Source organism: Chelonoidis abingdonii, chromosome 9 (genome assembly GCF_003597395.2).
Source record: "Chelonoidis abingdonii isolate Lonesome George chromosome 9, CheloAbing_2.0, whole genome shotgun sequence".
Lineage (NCBI taxonomy): Eukaryota > Metazoa > Chordata > Testudines > Testudinidae > Chelonoidis > Chelonoidis abingdonii.
In genome coordinates, this window is record NC_133777.1 from 17,235,395 (window position 1) to 17,252,441 (window position 17,047).

General features: G+C 40.6%; 1 protein-coding gene across 1 annotated transcript; it reads left to right on the forward strand.

Moving 5' to 3' along the window:
* The first annotated feature begins 717 nt into the window (after positions 1 to 717).
* Positions 718 to 15,292, forward strand: TMC7 (transmembrane channel like 7). The gene is made up of 12 exons (XM_032800185.2): positions 718 to 1,036; positions 1,211 to 1,356; positions 2,258 to 2,405; positions 4,388 to 4,561; positions 5,487 to 5,644; positions 6,566 to 6,680; positions 7,329 to 7,426; positions 7,756 to 7,939; positions 8,838 to 8,968; positions 10,019 to 10,174; positions 11,601 to 11,679; positions 13,883 to 15,292. The coding sequence occupies exons 1-12, from the start codon at positions 899 to 901 to the stop codon at positions 13,940 to 13,942; spliced, it is 1,587 nt and encodes a 528-aa protein (XP_032656076.1). The 5' UTR covers positions 718 to 898; the 3' UTR covers positions 13,943 to 15,292.
* The last annotated feature ends 1,755 nt before the right edge of the window (positions 15,293 to 17,047 follow it).

Genomic DNA, 17,047 nt, shown 5'->3' on the forward strand with positions numbered 1-17,047 from the left:
TCTAGTCAGCCTTTTAAATATATATATACTAATATTTATAAATTTCCTGACAGATCAATAGAAATGTGTCAGATGAAAACTAGTGGAAAAGAGACACTGAGTCGGATTCTCATTTAATTTACATCATTGTAAATCTAGAGTAACAATACTAGCTTCAGTGGCATGCCTCCAGATTTCCCCATATGTAACTGAGATCAGATTCAGGACCCTTTGCCTTTAATGTTGTTTTATATTCACAGTGATTTTTTTCATTATGATTGGTGACATTTTCTTTTCTGTTCCCAGGGAAGTTTGGCACTGGTATCAAGTCCTATTTCTCCTTCCTGCGTTTCCTGGTCCTGTTAAATTTTATAATCTTTGTTCTGATGTTCAGTTTTATAACACTTCCAAGCACCATTTCTCAGTATGGAGTTTTCAACAGTAGCTATGTTAAAGTTCCTCCAAAAGACATAGGTAAACATCCTTACAATAGTCCACTATTGTTTATGTCAAGCATTTTAAAGGGGAGATAAGTGTTTGACTGTAGAAGTTATGTTTGAACTACCATTGTCTTATGGTAAAGTGGAAAATTACTACTTTCCCAGTGACTTTTATTCTGTCTTCCTTTTGCAGAGCCGCAATGCACAGTTTATACAATTAGTGGTACTAAAGGACTCATTTACTTCTATACTTACATAATAGATCTGCTCTCTGGCACTGTGAGTATTTAGATTGAATTGTTTTACTTTTCTAAATCCAAAGTTAACACATGTAAAATACAAAGCGGTTTTGCTAGGAGAATAATTTTTCACATCAGTTTTGAGAATGATGCTGCATATACATCAGTGGAGATAAAGTTGTAATCTTTGTATGCAACAAGCAGCTGCTTGCTGGTGGGTCAGGAGACCTGGCTGGTCACATGCTGCAGTCACTCATCCTCATTGCCAGCTGCTATTTTGCACTGAAAGAAGCTTTAAAAATATTACATCTGCGCAATGACTTACATGAAGCTGCCAGTGGGCTGTGTTGTGAGTGGAAGGGGAAGTGCGTCCATGAGGTAGGTAATCTCTCTAACAAAACACGGTTCACACTGTGCAAAAACTTGGGAACCACAAACTTGTTGCAGCTTGTTTGGGGCACTATATAGAAATCTTTGTTTCATTGCTGTTTGCAAAACCATGTTTACTATCTGAGTGATTAATACTGTTATGTGCATTTCATCCTGTCACAGGGTTTCCTTGAAATGACGAGTCTATTTTATGGATATTACAGAATAGATATGGTACATTTCAGTGCCATTAAATACAATCTACCACTTGCATACTTGCTGACTACACTTGTGTATCTCTCATTAAGTCTTATCTGGATAGTGAAAAGGTAAAGACAACTTTTGGTATCTTCTATTTATGGCTTGATATTGTACAGTTCACTTTCTATCCCAGTATATAGGAAAAACAGTGAATTATTCTTGGACTTCCATTGATATGGAAATGGTGTAGCGTCAGCTAAATCCCTTCTGAGAACTCATGGTGTTTTCTTCTTCCAAAAATGTATTGATACAGAGGAAGTGAAATAAAAAAAATCATTCTATTGGCTGCTTTCCAGGGGATCATTCAGCCTTTGATGTGGGCTGAAGCAAAAACTTTAGGTCTGTGATGCAGACCCAAGTGAACGAATAAAGCTGAATATTGACTATGCTGAATAAATCTAGCTTCTGGATTTATGGTCTTACAAGCCCTGGTATGGAGGTCATGATAATGATGTCTTAAGTCCTTATCTGTGTGGTCTTGAGCTGTTAGGATTTTTTTTTTTAATATGATGCATTGGGAGCTAAGAATTTTTAATATTTTTAATAAAGTTGAAATACATTTTTGTGCAGAGGTAGTGTGAGTTGGAGAGGGAAGAAAACTGGCAAAACAGAAGACTGCATGGACACTATGTAACCAGAGTTTGTGTATTTCTGGAAGTATATGTGGTTGCTAAGAGTTGAGGGGACTCTGAAATCCATTTGTGAACTACACAAAACCTTAGTTTTCATGGGTTACAGTGACTTCAAGCTGATTTTTTTTTTCTTATCTTAGGCCTTACTGAGAGAGCTTGGATGAAAAAAGTGGTAACAGATGCTTGTGCTGATTGATGTGTGTCAACTAGTAGAGATTTTGCTTTCTGCTATATAGATTTTGAAAGGGCAGAAAGAAAAAATGTAGAAATCGTGGTTGCTCAAGTTTTTGGTAAGACTGTTAATGAATTAACAAGGGTCTACAATATGTTTTATTAGGTCTGTGGAAGGATTTAAACAAAGCTTTGTACGGGAGGAAGATCCATTTCAGAGCTACTGCAACAAAATCTTTGCAGGCTGGGACTTCTGCATTACAGACCCGAATGCTTCACGGCTAAAACATAGTAGTTTAAAATATGAACTAGAAGTAAGTGTTTTTGTTTTTTCTTTTGTATACTATTTCCCCTTGCTGGACTTCAGAGTGGGTAATAAGACATGTGCATAGCTTTGCAGATAATTGGGATAGGGCTAGGAAGATTTAAAGAAGCATGCACACATTGAGAGAGAGAGAGAGTGTGTGAGTGTGTGTGTGATCCCACATCCTATTGCATGCTCTTCCGGACTACATAGGGGTCTGTTGCAATGCTGGCAGGATCAGTACTGAGGTTCAGGGCCTTCCCCCATCCAGCCCATGCTTCTCTTGTCATCTTCTTGCTCACATTCCAGTCATTCTTCCTATGCTAGTCTCTACTTATCCCAACAGGAAAGCTATTGATTGTGGGGTTGAAAGTTTGCAGCATCGTAGGAAGCTGCTTGGTCAGAATAAAGAGCAGCAGCAGTTCACCTTACAGTTTATTTGCCAACTGCGACATTGCTGCTTTTAAAAAAAAATAAACCACTGCTGTTTTCAATCAGGTGTTTCAGTGACACATGCACATGTGCAGAAAATAGGATTCAAACCTCCAAATAGGTTCTCAACAGTAGAAGAGGTTTTCTACAGACAGCTGGGGACTATAAGGCATTTCTGATTAAAATCAGTATTATCCTGCCTTTTCTCCACACACATTTGCTGCTATTTGTGTGGTAAAGTGACCTTTGGAGAGAAATCTACCACTTATCGCCTTACTCCTCCTTTTTCTTATCCATTTTGAATACTGAGACAGTATGTGTGTAATGCCATTAAACAATAGCTATTGTTTGTCTATACATCACAAAATAGAACACCCACGTTTTTCGTCTCTTTTAAGACCAGATTAATATGTTACCATAAATCCAGGGCCTCAGTTAGTTTTATTCCAGTGTGGAGAAAATAAGATGGCTGCCACTCAAGTCACAAATCAAAGCTTCCTTCATCCTAGTGGTGATGTCATTTCCAATGAAAGTCTTGATTCTAGTCACAAATACATAGGGGTGCAACATAACGTGTCCGTGCATATTACCATTATTCCGTAAGTCAAGCAGAGCACACAGTGTGAACAGAAGCAGCCCCTCCCTTGCTTCCCATGTCCTGGGTCTCATGCTGAATGAGTCTGGAGGCTGGATTAACATCTCCCTTAGAGGTGGCCCTTTCAGATCATCCTTGATGTGCAATAATGGGATGATGTGTGACTGCCATACTTGTTCTGGGGATGGAAAGTGAACTTCACTAAGGTTATCTGCCTTAAATTCCCTTTGAGGTTTAATATATTACATCAAGTATAAATGAAAATGCCTTTGTTAGGGTGAGTTATCTTTTATAGTCAGTACATGAGTACATAACTCCCATTGATATTAACGGTGTTAAGATTATTACTCTGTTTTTGCAGTGCCCAAAAGTTTGCCAGGGGTTTTCATAGAACAAATTAAAAACTCAGCTCCTTGCCCCAAAGAGCTTACCATTTAATTATCTGATGAGATGGTGTAGATGAGTGTTTTACATCCATTGGGTTCTGACCCCCATCTGGGGTCACATGGCATTGAAAATGTTATTGCAATCTAAAGCAAAGAATTTCATTCCCTCACTCTCCTCACAGCCTGACTTTTAAAAGTCAAGTATTCTTGTCAACCTCTTGAAACCCACACAGAAGTAGACTATATAGGCTTATCCTTGTTGTCACTGGTACATATTTTACTCCTATAGTAAATGTAAAATGGTCGCAAAGATTTTTGACTTTGAAGAAGGGGTTGCCAACCTGAAAAGAATGAAAAACACGGGGTTAGGGGATTTACATTGGGATATAGACCTGTTTAGAACCCATTGAAGTCAATGGAAAAACTTCTTCAATAAGTTTTGGATCAGGCTACAAATGTGTGCACCTCAAGAACAAGATACATCTCTTTGTCTTAATCAGATGTTCCAGGTGCTGATGACACATTTCCCTCTGCATCAGAGGACTGTACATTTCAATATGAATTTTCTTTGATTTATAGACAGACTTGGAGGAAGAAAGACTAAGGCAAAAAAAAGCTTGCAGGACAACAGAAGAAAAGCTGCGGATCTACTGTCTAAGAATATTTTTAAATATCTTTGTTCTTGGACTTTTGTCAGGATGCTTTTACTCTATCTATAGAGCAACCATCTACTCACAAGAAAATATTTCCAATGTAAGTCTTAGACAGGACATGAGAATAAATCCTGGCAGTGTGCTGATGACCAAAGTATGCTTGGCAAATAAGGTGAAGAATTGCAAAGGAATGGAGTGGTTTGGTCTGATGAAACATTCTCTTGCATAGCATCTTCCATACAAAGGGGATCCCGAAGCACTCTTCAGTTCATTGATTAGTTGGCAGCAAATGTGGAGTGGAATCAAGAGGTATATGCAAGAGAGAAAAGCGATGTCTTCAAATGAGACAGTTACTAATGTGGGGAGACACAGGAAAGTTGTTCCAGGGGTAGGCACTCCATGGAGAAGAAAAAGGTTCTTGGACCAACAGTGGCCAGATTTTCTTTTGACACGACAGAGAGAAGGCCAGTGCTTGACAAATGGGAAGAGGAGGGAAAGAGGGACCGTATAGACAAAAAGCCATGACAGGTTTTAAATACAAAGGGTGAAATCCTGGCAGGAGTTTTGCCTTTGTCTTCATTAGGGCCAAGATTTCACCCAAGGAGTTCAGGATCCTAAAATGATTGGGAAGCCAGGGGAGTCGTGTGAGGCAGGGGAAGGGAAAGAGCTGAGACACAGCTGTGCTTTTTATGCATCAGTATAAAAGCTGGCAGTGGCATTCTGCATGTACTTGGACTTAGGGAGGCCTTGGGGGAGCAGTCATAGTGTTCCAAGTACGCAGGGATGATGGCTTGGATGCACATTTGGGAAGGGATGGGGACAAGGCAATGCTGTGTATTGACAGCGGTGCAGAGGTGCCAGTAGGCAAATTTGTAGTCCCTGGAGATGTGGGTGGAGAAAGAGAGATTAGAGTGAAAGATGATGCCAGAGTTCTGGACAGCTGAGGCCAATGGGAAGCCTGAGCAGAAAACAGGAACAGAGAAGTTTTTGTGTGTGTTACACTCCTCACCTCTCATCCAACGTAGGTCAGCAGCAAGATGACGTTTGAGGGTAATCTCTTCGTGCAATACTTGCCTTCTATAGTGATCACCCTGGCCAACTTTATAGCGCCTCTGTTTTTTTCATATATCATCAGATTTGAAGAGTATTCACCAGCCTTTGAGATCAGGTTAACGCTTATGCGGTAAGTGTGTTTATTATTATCGTCACAAGCTTTTCTAATGCGCTGATCATGGTGGCACATGGGTGCTCTTTTCATAGGTTAAAATGGTCCCAAGCAGCAACATCCCAAATCAGGGAGCAGCTATATTGTTGCTCCCCACAGCAGCCAACCTGGCTTCCTTGGGAAGGCCCAGGATAGCAGAGATAGCAGGACTTCTGTGACTGCATTTTTTCGTTTCTGGAAACAATCCATGACTGTGTCTATGGATGTAAGAACAATGTCATCATTTCCTCATCTTCGCCCCCCCAGCTGGGTGGTCTGTGGCAGGGTTGGTTCTGGGGCTCACTCTAATATAAATGGGTGGTAGGACAGAGATACAGTCTTGGCACAATTCTTAGTAGTGCAGGAGAAATGTTCACACTGTCCCTCTGTACAGCAGCTGTTCCACAGGACAGCAACAGAGGGTGCAGTCATCAGCTTCACTTATGTTACAGTCTTGCATTAGTAGAGCTAGAGCAGCACAAGGCCCAGCACAAAGTGGAAGTTAAGTATTTTATGCCAAAAGATACTGCAGGATAAGCACGCAAAGAGCTGGGAGTTGGTGACCTGAAACAGTTAGGGAGTGGCAGCCTTAGGACGGTGGCTGTCCCAAAGCCTACATTTGAAATGACTGTGCTCTAGGACATAACATAAGCAAAACACTGACCTACTGTGATCTAAAGTGGGGAAGAGTCAAATAAGCTTAATATTATTGAAACTGAAATAAAACCTATGTTAACTCATTGGCTTATTCTTCAGTTAAAGCTTTGTGAAATGCCTTTGTATTAAGGGCCTGATCCAACACCCTGTTACACTTAATAGATTCCCATTGCCAGTTGCATCAGGCTCTACACTTGTGACTTTTCTGAGGGGTTAGAGCATGGGGTTTTGTCATTTCTCCAGGTGTGTCTTTGTGCGGCTGGCCAACATTGGTGTTCTCTTGTTTTCACTGGGGAATCGAATCGTATGTGCTAATGAAAAGTGTAAGGCCTGTGGATACAATTACGAACTCTACCCAGTAAGCAGATTTTGTGTTTAATCAATCGGAACGACCAAATAAAGATACCTTTGTACATGCTTTGCTTGCGTGTCAGGGACTCAGAATTGATGTTCACTTTGAGACATGCTTATCTTTAACGTCTTCCAAGAGAGGCATTAGTTTTCGTTGCTATATATCTCCTGCATCTACTGGGAGCTGACAATCGTCTGCCCCCTCTGTAGTTGTGGGCTGTGAATCAGGACTTGGGTTGCTGTGCAGGGTTGTGGGGGGGAGAGAGTTAGTACTACATATTAGTGCTCAGTGTAAATTAGTGAAGTTCTTAAATCTGTGTATGGCTTGTTTTCCTTTTAGGGCAACATTGCGATTCCACTGGAGCCAGTGGAACAGATCCTCAGCTGGTGTAGATCTGTCTCATTGGAGCTATGAACATTAACACCAGCTAAGGCTCAGACCCAACAGCATTATTGCATTTGATACCAATGGGACCAAGGTCTGGCCCTTTAAAATGTTTATGGGTTATAGGGCAATAATAATTAATAAAAAAACATTGGAAACATTGCTAGGAGTTCACTATTATGGCAGTGATTTTGAAGTTAGTTGTGTTTTCTGACAAATTTCTGTAGTTGCTGTTTGTTCTTCTAATCCTGTTTTCCCTCTCTTTTTCAGTGCTGGGAATCTCGAGTTGGGCAGGAGATGTATAAGCTGATGATTTTTGATTTCATAATAATTTTTGCAGTGGCAGTGTTTGTTGATTTTCCTAGAAAGTGAGTATTGGCTCCCATTGAACATGCTTTTTGCTGAACATGCTAAGATGTTCCCTTTTACCATTACTCCTGTTTCTCTGCTTTTCTCACCAGCTCTTCCATTTTAAAATAAGACCAATTATAAAATTAACAAATAGCTAAATAAAATACCTGCTCAGTTGCACACTTGCCTGCCAATGGAATTCGGTTTCTTCAGATGTCATTGTGTTACAAGTTTTGTCTACTTTTTTTAATGTTACTTTTCTCATTACTCTGACTATATATTAAAAGGTTGTGAAGTTCAGTTCAGTCTCACTGCTTGAGACCTAGTGTTTTGTTTTGTTTTTTAGGTTGTTAGTTACCTATTGCTCTTGTAAACCGATTCAGTGGTGTGGGCTGCAGAAATTTCAAATTCCTGAAAATGTACTGGAAATAGTTTATGGGCAGACAATCTGCTGGATTGGAACCTTTTATTCACCACTTCTTCCTGCTATAGCAACTATAAAATATTTTATCGTCTTTTACATTAAAAAGGTAATGAAGGTTTGTGGTAAGTGGAAGTAAATAGTTTACTTCTCTGTGACTTTTGTACTTGCAGAAGATAGAAATTGTATTGATTTAAAAAAAATCAAAAACTAAGGGTGCAGCGTACTTGAAATGAAATAACGTGTCCTCTTTGGGGTGGTTTTATAGTGATTTTTTTGTTTAAAAAAAGTAGATATTTAACTTTGACATGATCTGGCAGATGACTATTTAATGTCGTGCTCATCAGTTAATTTGTCCATTTTATAAGAAACTGTTGTTTCGTGATGCAGTTAATTTACACCTTCTTGCCCGTGGTTTATTTTCCAAAATGAGACTTCAGAGCAAGGAAAGGATTTTGCCAAGTGGGCATATATTCAGTTCAATCAACCCAATGGAAATCCGAGACTTTGTTTAAGAAGTGTCAGTTCTATAGGCCTTTTGTCTCAGAAGTTGTGAAATCTGACCAGACCAGCTTGGATTCATTCCTTTTGAGCAGCAAATCCCTGCTGGCATTTTAATATTTTGCAGAGATTTATGTGACTTGTTGGGATTTTTGGAATTAAAACCTAAGGCCCCGATCCTGCAATATACTCCACACAGGCAGGACTCCATTGCAGTCAGTTGGCCTGTACGCAGTCATAGGGATCTGTGGCTGGATCGGGGCCAAGGCTCTAAAAGCATCTATAGGTGATTCCTCTTGAGGAGATGCAAACCCAAGATGGTGGCTGGTATTTGGCTTCTTCAGAAATATAAAACATTCTGACCTGAGCTTCAGGGAGCTTATTGCTGTCAAAGGGAGCAGGATTGAGGGGGATGGGCTAGGCTAGGGTAGACATTGACTTACTGGAAAAACAAATGGTCAAGATCTGTTTCTCCCTCCTGCACCCACCCCCTTCTTCTTCTCCAGATAAGTTTGATGCATACATGTAGACCTTCAAAGAAATCTGTCAGAGCATCAAGCTCTAATTTCTTCTTCCTGGCGGTGCTGTTGATTGGGCTTATATTGGCTTTTATTCCTTTGGGACTCAGCATGACACGGTAAATAATGGTTTAATATTTATAAAGTTTATTATTTTGCTTTAATGTAAAGGGATTTTTTTTTTTAACTCGAGTAGGGATGCCTCAAGTGGTGGGTCTGGCTTTCATAAAAAAAGTCACGGTTGCTTGCTCGCGTGTTCTCTCTCCCGCCCCCCCCCCCTCCGTCCCTTGAGGGGAGAGGGGGCGAGAAGGAGAGGAGTAAAAGTTTAATTTGTCCTCCCCTGTGCTGGGAAAGGACATGCACCCAAACGTTTCAAACACAAATACCCCAAAGTCAAAATTCAGGTTCTCCAGCCTGGCCTTCAGTCCTCCAAGGTTTAGCCTCAACTCAGGAAAATTAACTAACTGCGCCAGAACTTGGGTTCAGGAGGCTGGTAGCTTCTAGTGTTTGAATTACACCCCTTTCTCCCAAACCTCATGAGAGCTTTTTAAAAAATGTTCTGGCTCTTGTCTGGTTCTGATTGGCTGCAGGTGCTGCAGACGCTGCTTTCCTCAAGAAGCTTCACTGGCCTTTCAGGATTAAACCAGGGCAATTATCCCTGGCTTTTCTGACTTCTTGTTGAGACAATCCAACCGGTGTCAGCACTCTTTAATGCTCATTTGATCATGAAAAGGAAGTGAGAAAGGAACTTGACAGAAAAATGTTGCTGCATAGAAATCAATAAAGCTGACGGAAGAAAGATGTGTAAGGGGGAAGACAAGATGATCTTTCATACTGCATTTGTAGTACATTCACTCACTCAATCGTACCACATGCAACATAATGAGTTTTCTAGACCACAGAAACCTCTCTGAACATATACACCCCACAAAGCACCAGACCATCCTGTCACCAACCATTCTGGAAATAAAAGTTAGAAGAAAATATACCTGCATAGAATTAAAAAGTAATTAATTACTTGTGCACTAGTAACTTTTTTTTGTTTTAAAATAACTAATTTTAATATAAACAAGGGCACTTTGACTTATGGAAACAAATAAGAATGGAATCCCCTGTTGCCTTGTTGTCTCTTTCTATGTGACATCTCTTTTATGTTGCTTTTTCAATAGCATCCGCTCCTCTAAAGCATGTGGGCCATTCGTTAATTTTAACAGTTCATGGGATGTTGTTCCACATACAATACGAGGGTTTCCAACAGCTCTGCAGAAGGTCCTTAATGGTATCGCTTCAGAAGCATTTGCAGTGCCTTTCTTTATGGCTATCTGGTGAGTGTTGCTGAGTTTGGTGGTGCCCTTTAAGTTTTGTTGTCCTCCATGTGGTTGTATGATTTAGTTCTCTGTTAATTAAACAGATGTGGAACATTTTTTATACCCAATTTTCTTTGCCCAGGGAGATGGAAGGCTTCAGATCTTGTATTAAAACCTTCAGCTTTTGTCTCTTTTCATTAACTGCATTCTTCTCTCGTCTCCTAGTTGTCCAGATGACCAACATCGCAGCTTCCTATCTCTCTTCCCAAAACAGCTCCTAGCCATTCTGCAAACTGGCATGTTGTAAGCAGAGGGCAGTTTCCCCCCTAGAATTGCACCTGTGTAATGCATCTGGCCTTCCAGTTTAGGAAACCGAAGTCCCAAGGTTGCTACTTGGTCTCCAGATAAGCCAGTCCATAGGGTAGAGTTTAATTTTATGTCACTGTTTCATTGATCTTGAGAGGCTTGTGCACTGGGGTTCTGTATAACTTGTGCACTTGTTAAAACCACCAAGTACATTTGAATGTTCATCCCAGGCCCTGATTCTTGAAGGTTTAATTTTAAGCACATGCGTAAGTGCTTTCCTGAATTGGGTCTGCAGTTTTATACTCCCAAGACTTCAAGTCTTGTTTTTTATGTCCTTAATACTCACAGAATGTTTTTAATACATGGTAACTAACGCCCTATGACATGTTTGCTAGTAGGTGGTTACCATAAATTTTTTAATTTGGAAGAAAAACCATTTCAGTTCTCAGACAGGCAAGCAGTTTCAGCATCCAGTTTTCTGCTACCTCCTTTGCTCCTTTCATGGAGTGAATCTCATTCTGAGTCATTTACAAGGGCAGTATCCTGTAGTAAACCCACAGGAATTAATATGCAATTGATGTGACTACAGATCAAGGGCTAAAAAATGGAGAAGAGGGAAATTAGAGAACTACTTATTTAAACTCAGCTTCTTAGGGAGAGCCCCTCAGGGCACGAAAGGTGCTGATAGTCCACGGAGGGTACAGAGGCCCTCTAACCACATAAAAGTGTAGAGACCGGAGGGAAGCACTACAGACCAGAACAGCGTCAAGAGGCCCCACCTTCCATGCACCCCGAGTGCCTCTTCCTGCTGACAGGAGAAATCCCTCAACAGCTCTCTTGCCCCAGGCTGCTTCAGTCATGGCTGTCCCCTACCCATCCCAGCTGTATGTTGAGTCTTCAGTAGTTCGGGTTTTCCATCATAATGCTTAGTTCATAGGCGCTGAAACGAGGGGTGCTGTTGACTGAAGTAGTTTCCATTCTATCCAGGGTTTACAATTTGGTCCGCTGGCTCTCAGCACCCCCACTATACACATTGTTCCAGCACCCCCGGCTTAGTTTGGTGTACACTGTAGCTCTCTGTTTTTCTGAATAGTTCTCTGTGTATGATGGTAACATTATACAAATTGCCTGTTTGCAGCCTCATTATGTTCTATTTCATTGCCTTGGCTGGAGCACATAAACGGGTCGTTGATCAGCTCAGGGAACAATTGGTTATGGTAAGATCTCATACAATGTCTTCATTTCTACCCCCCCACGCCCCCCCTCAAGTTTTTCAGTTGTGTTGCACTAGAAATCAAGTATGCAAAGAAACCAGCAGTTTTCTTGCTCCCTTTTATTTCTCTTTTCTATAGCCAGGCAGGGCCAGTGCAATCATTTAGGTGGTTACCTAGGGCGCTGAGATTTGGGGGTGCCAAAAAGAGCCCCCCCAATTTTTTTTTAAATGGTTGAGCAGCCCTGCTGCTAGGACAGAGAGGGAGTCTGAGCTGCCGGCGGCAGCTGGCAGCCCAGGGTGTCCCCTGGGTCAGGGCACCGCCGCGGCAGCCGGCAGCCCAGGGTGTCCCCTGGCCCAGGGAAATCCCGGGCTGCTGGCTGCCGTGGAGGGGCTCTGACCCTGGGTCCGGGCGCCGCCGTGGCAGCTGGCAGCCCAGGGTGTCCCCTGGGTCAGGGCGCCGCCGCGGCAGCCAGCAGCCCAGGGTGTCCCCTGGGTCAGGGCAGGAGGCAGCCCCAAGGGGTCCCCTGGCCCAGGGAAACCCCAGGCTTCCGGCTGCCGCGGAGGCACTCTGACCCTGGGTCAGGGCGCCGCCACGGCAGCTGGCAGCCCAGGGTGTCCCCTGGGTCAGGGCGCTGCCAGAGGGGGAGGCAGGCAGCTCCTGTGGAGCTGCCGAGGTGGTGTCTGCGGGCGGTCCGCTGGTCCGTGGCTTGGATGGAGCTGCCACAGTCGTGTCTGCGGACAGTCGGCTGTTCGCGCAGCTCTGGTGGACCGCCCGCAGGCACACCGGACCCTCCGCAGGCACCACTGCAGCAGCTCCACTGGAGCCGTGGGACCAGTGCGTGGAGCGGCGAAATTGCCGTCCGCCTAGGGCGCTCAAGACCCTAGCACTGGTCCTGTAGCCAGGTATAATGGGAACAAGAGTGTATAAGAACCTTCACGGGGAGAAAATACAAGGTACTAAAGGGCTCTTTAATCTTGCAAGAGTTTAAAGGAGTAATAAGAACCAATTGCTAGAATCTGAAGCTAGACAGACTTTATTAGAAATAAGGCAACTCCCCCTCTAAATTTAACATCTCTTTATGTCTTCAAATCAAGCCTGAATGGCTTTGTGGAAGAGATGCTTTACTCGGACACAGGGTGTTGTGTGCAATATGGGGGTAACTGGGTGAAATTCTATGGCCCATGTGATACAGTATATCAGACTAGATGATCTAATGACCCCTTCTGATCTTCAATTCTTAACCTCTGAAAACTGTAATTTAGACAGAAAAACCAGGAGGTGTCAAGTGACTGACCCCATCTTAGGCAGACTATTTCCTTTGGGGATTTTATTAACGTTCTTGCTAAGACTGTTTCTTAGCCACCAGCAGAGAATAAATCTGATTACCCTATATACATATTCCATTCTATTTTATATCACTGCTCTTTGCAAGTACTATGTATGCAAAAAAAATACTGTGATATCTGACTCTGAGCAGAGTTTCCAAATCTGTGTTTACTAATACAGCTCCACATGCCTATATATTATTAGTTATTATTATTATGTGTCTGTATTACAATAGGATGAAATTGGGCCCTGTTCCACTAGGAATAGTTTTAAAATAACTAACTTCTGAGAAACTACTGATGAGTAGGGCTCAGACATTCCACATAGAATACAAACCTTTCCCAGAGCTTTGGGGATTTGCATGCGTGAACATAGCATCCACACATACCTGTAGTAACACACTCTTTGGAAATTAGCATTATCCTGATTGGAGCAAGGTTTTCTCTCGAAGAGTGCAAGCAGAGCTTCAGTCAATGACTATCACACTTTGTAGTGCATGCCCCTGCGTGTGTATCTAAGGATGGACTCCAGCTTTTGGTATTTAAACTTTGATTGTATCTGAGAAGGGCATGTGTGTTAATGTATATTGGGGGTGGAATTTTCAAAAGCCCCTCAGTGATTGAGGAGCACACGTGTCATTGAAAGTCAATAGGATTTGTGCTCCTAAGTCACATATGTGCTTTTGAAAAGGAAACAGTGCTCACTCATATTAAAATTACAATTGCCTTGTCTTTACTAGGGTTATACCATGTAGTGGTAAGCCACCTTTTTTCCTAGAGAAGAAGTGGTGAATGTGACTTATACGTATAGATAGATTGGAGAAACAGAATGTCATTTTCAAATATATTTATTGTGTTTTTTATTTTAACTGTCTTTTTAGGAGAGTCGTGACAAACAGTTCCTAATCAGAAAGATAACGGAAGCTCAGAGATGTAGTTGAAAAACCTCCAAAAGGAAATTATGTGTGAGATGGGTTTTGACTTTTTGAGACTTTACAGAACCACTGGATACAGCAGGAACAAACATAACAATCTGTAGGACCTTGAAAACTGAATCACTAACTAGGATCCTGATCTTTCAAACAATTTTGTGCACGCTTAACTTTAAGAACACAAGTAATCCTACAGCTTCAATGGGACTACTTGTGCTTAAAGTTAAGAATGTGCACATGTTTTCAGGATTGTGACCTTAACCTGTTTGCACCATATTAACTCTGCACAGAAACTCTCTGGTAGGACTATTTATGCTGCTAGGGTTTAAGATTGTCAGTGTTTACATTAAATGCCTATTTTCAGGGAGGTTTAGATTGCTCTAAAAAGTGCTCTGAGCTGAAACTTTGACTGTGAAGTGTCTTTGCCCAGAAACTATTTGAAATATCATTTTATAAATTATGTTGTGGGAGTAGAGGGGGTCAGGGGAGAATAGGAATTGCTAGTTTTACACTTTTCCAACTAACTTCTCTTTTAAAACTGAAGTGTTGGAGGCATCTAGGTTGCTATGCTGAATTAGCACATTGGGAAGGAACAAATAAAATCTGTATTCATTTAAGTAGATTTCCTCAGTATTTTAAATATGTAGACTTAGAGCTTTTGTCTGAAACAGGTATTATGGTCCGTCTTGTCTATGGTACACTGGAAATTTGGCCGTAAGAGTTTCAGAAGCAAAATAGAAAGAAAGGAATTTTGAACAGACACTGGGGAAAAACCCACTGGGGATAGATCCTCAGTTGGTGTAAATCAGTGTAGTGAAACTGAAGTAAATGGAGCTAAGCCAGTTTAACCAGCTGGGGATTTGGCCCTGATTTTATGCCTTCAATGTACTGTTACTCAAATTTTGTTCTGAACAAGTTTTGAATATTTTAGTGCCTTTCTGGCTTAACTCTCAGGTATACATATTTTAAAGCAAATAAGCAGCAACTTTGCAATACAACATTTGGAAACATTTATACTCTTATATGCCAGTATGTCTTAAATGCACTACTTTTTTTTTTTTAAACAAGAACTATATTTTTATGAAAGAGTAATTTCCAAATACTCTACCAGATTTCATTATTTGAAGAATGTGCTTCCATTGCTTAGAGTTTTCTATAGTGCATTGTATGTATGTATGCGTATGTTACTTGAACTCTGTAGAGGATAATTTGGAACATATTACACAATAGCAATAAGTATTTATGCAAGCCTCTGATGTACTGTTAATCTTTAATATGAGAGTTCCTGATCTTTGACTGTATATCTTGGAATGTTTCATTTTTAAAAAACTAACATGCATTAAACAACTTTGAATCTTATCTAGTGTATGAACATTTTTAAAAACAGGTAATTTTATTGAACATTTCAAGGCCAATTTACACCAGCTGAGATCCCGTTCCTTTATTTCTTAAGCTTTTAAAATATACTTTCCTTTGAAGAAAATGAATATGCTATGTATTTTGTGAAGTAATTAAAAAAAAAAAAATTCCCTAATAGCTGGCTCTGCAGACTCAACACAGGATCTGAGGGTATGTCTGCATTGGAGTTAGACATTGTAAATTTTACCTCCCGGGGAGACCTATCCAAGATAGTTCTGATCAAACTAGCATGCTAAAAATAGCAATGTAGCCAGGCTGTGGAGGGGTTAAGGCACCTGAGTATAAGACTGATGGTCTCAGATGGGATCAGTTATGAAATCCCCCCCCGCCCCAAAATTCATGTAACAGTAGGTTTTGTCCTGATGCAAAGTAAATTATTAGTTTTATAATCAACTGCGCCATGGTATTTAAAGTTATTTTTTAAAAGACTTAATTACTAAAACTTGTTTAAAATGCTGTTTTTCTATGATAAAGTAACAGTGAAAATAAGTTGGGTTCACAAAATGCTTCTTTAAACTGCTTAGGCTTATATTAAATACTACCTCTTCTTGTCATAAGGAATTGCTCTTTTTCACCATTTCAGAATTATACTAATAAGGCTGCAAAACTTAAGCACAAAGCTTACTTGTCAAATCTGCTTTAAATCTAAAGCTAAAAATAAAATCTTTACCACATTTAAATGTTTGTGCACTTTTGGGGGAAAAGAATCGCATGAGTCAAAGCATGTTAAAATGTTACAAGAATTGAATATCACCATTTCCAAGTCAGTTTCAGCTCTGAAGAAACTAACAGAAGGATTGATCCTGTACAAATAAAGGCAATGTGAGTTTTACCACAGACTTCAGGCCCAGGGCCTAATTGGATCTGGATTACTCTTGTGTTCAGTGAATCTCACTTAGGATACACACTCTTACTAAATGCTTGGCTTTTAGTGCTAACAAGTTTGAAAATCTGGGTCACATTTAAGGCAACATGATGTTATTGTGTCACTTCCATTGGGCTGGCTTCCATAGGCATCATTAGCATCTACAGGGAAGTCCATCTGCACTGCTGAAGCCTCATTGTCTAGAGCTAACTGAATTGACAATGAGCAACAGCTTTAACATCTGTTCTAAAAATTTTTTAAAAAAAAGCATCATATTTATACTCAGTTGAGAACGAAGTAACTGTCTTGGAAGGGAATTAAGAGCATTTGTGTCTTTCTATTTTATCTCCACTTCATGTGGTTCTAGGAAATATCCTATCTGACTCCTGGACCCCTTTCCCACAGTGGTATAAAAATAAGTCTTTCCTTGGAGTTGACTGGTAGGAAATATTTTTATTATATATTTATATTTTTATATATTTATTATAAATGACAAATATATATAAATGACAAATATATTGGGCTTTTTAATATACTGATTATCAGAGAGACAGTAAATTTACAGTAATTTACAGGCCAACACAATACTTACTAGTAATATAATTGACAGTAATTTTCTTTCAAAACAGGAAATTTCATCGAAAGAACGTGTATTTCACAAAAGGTAAAAATGAATAATTGTGACCACAGTCCTGCAAAGACATGCTTAGCTTTCCCAATGTGAGCTGTCCCACTAAAGGCAGGGGACAATTCAATGCCCAAAGTTAAATATGCTAGTACGCGTAGTCATGGTAGTAAAGTTAAGCACATATATAAGTCTTTGCAAGCTC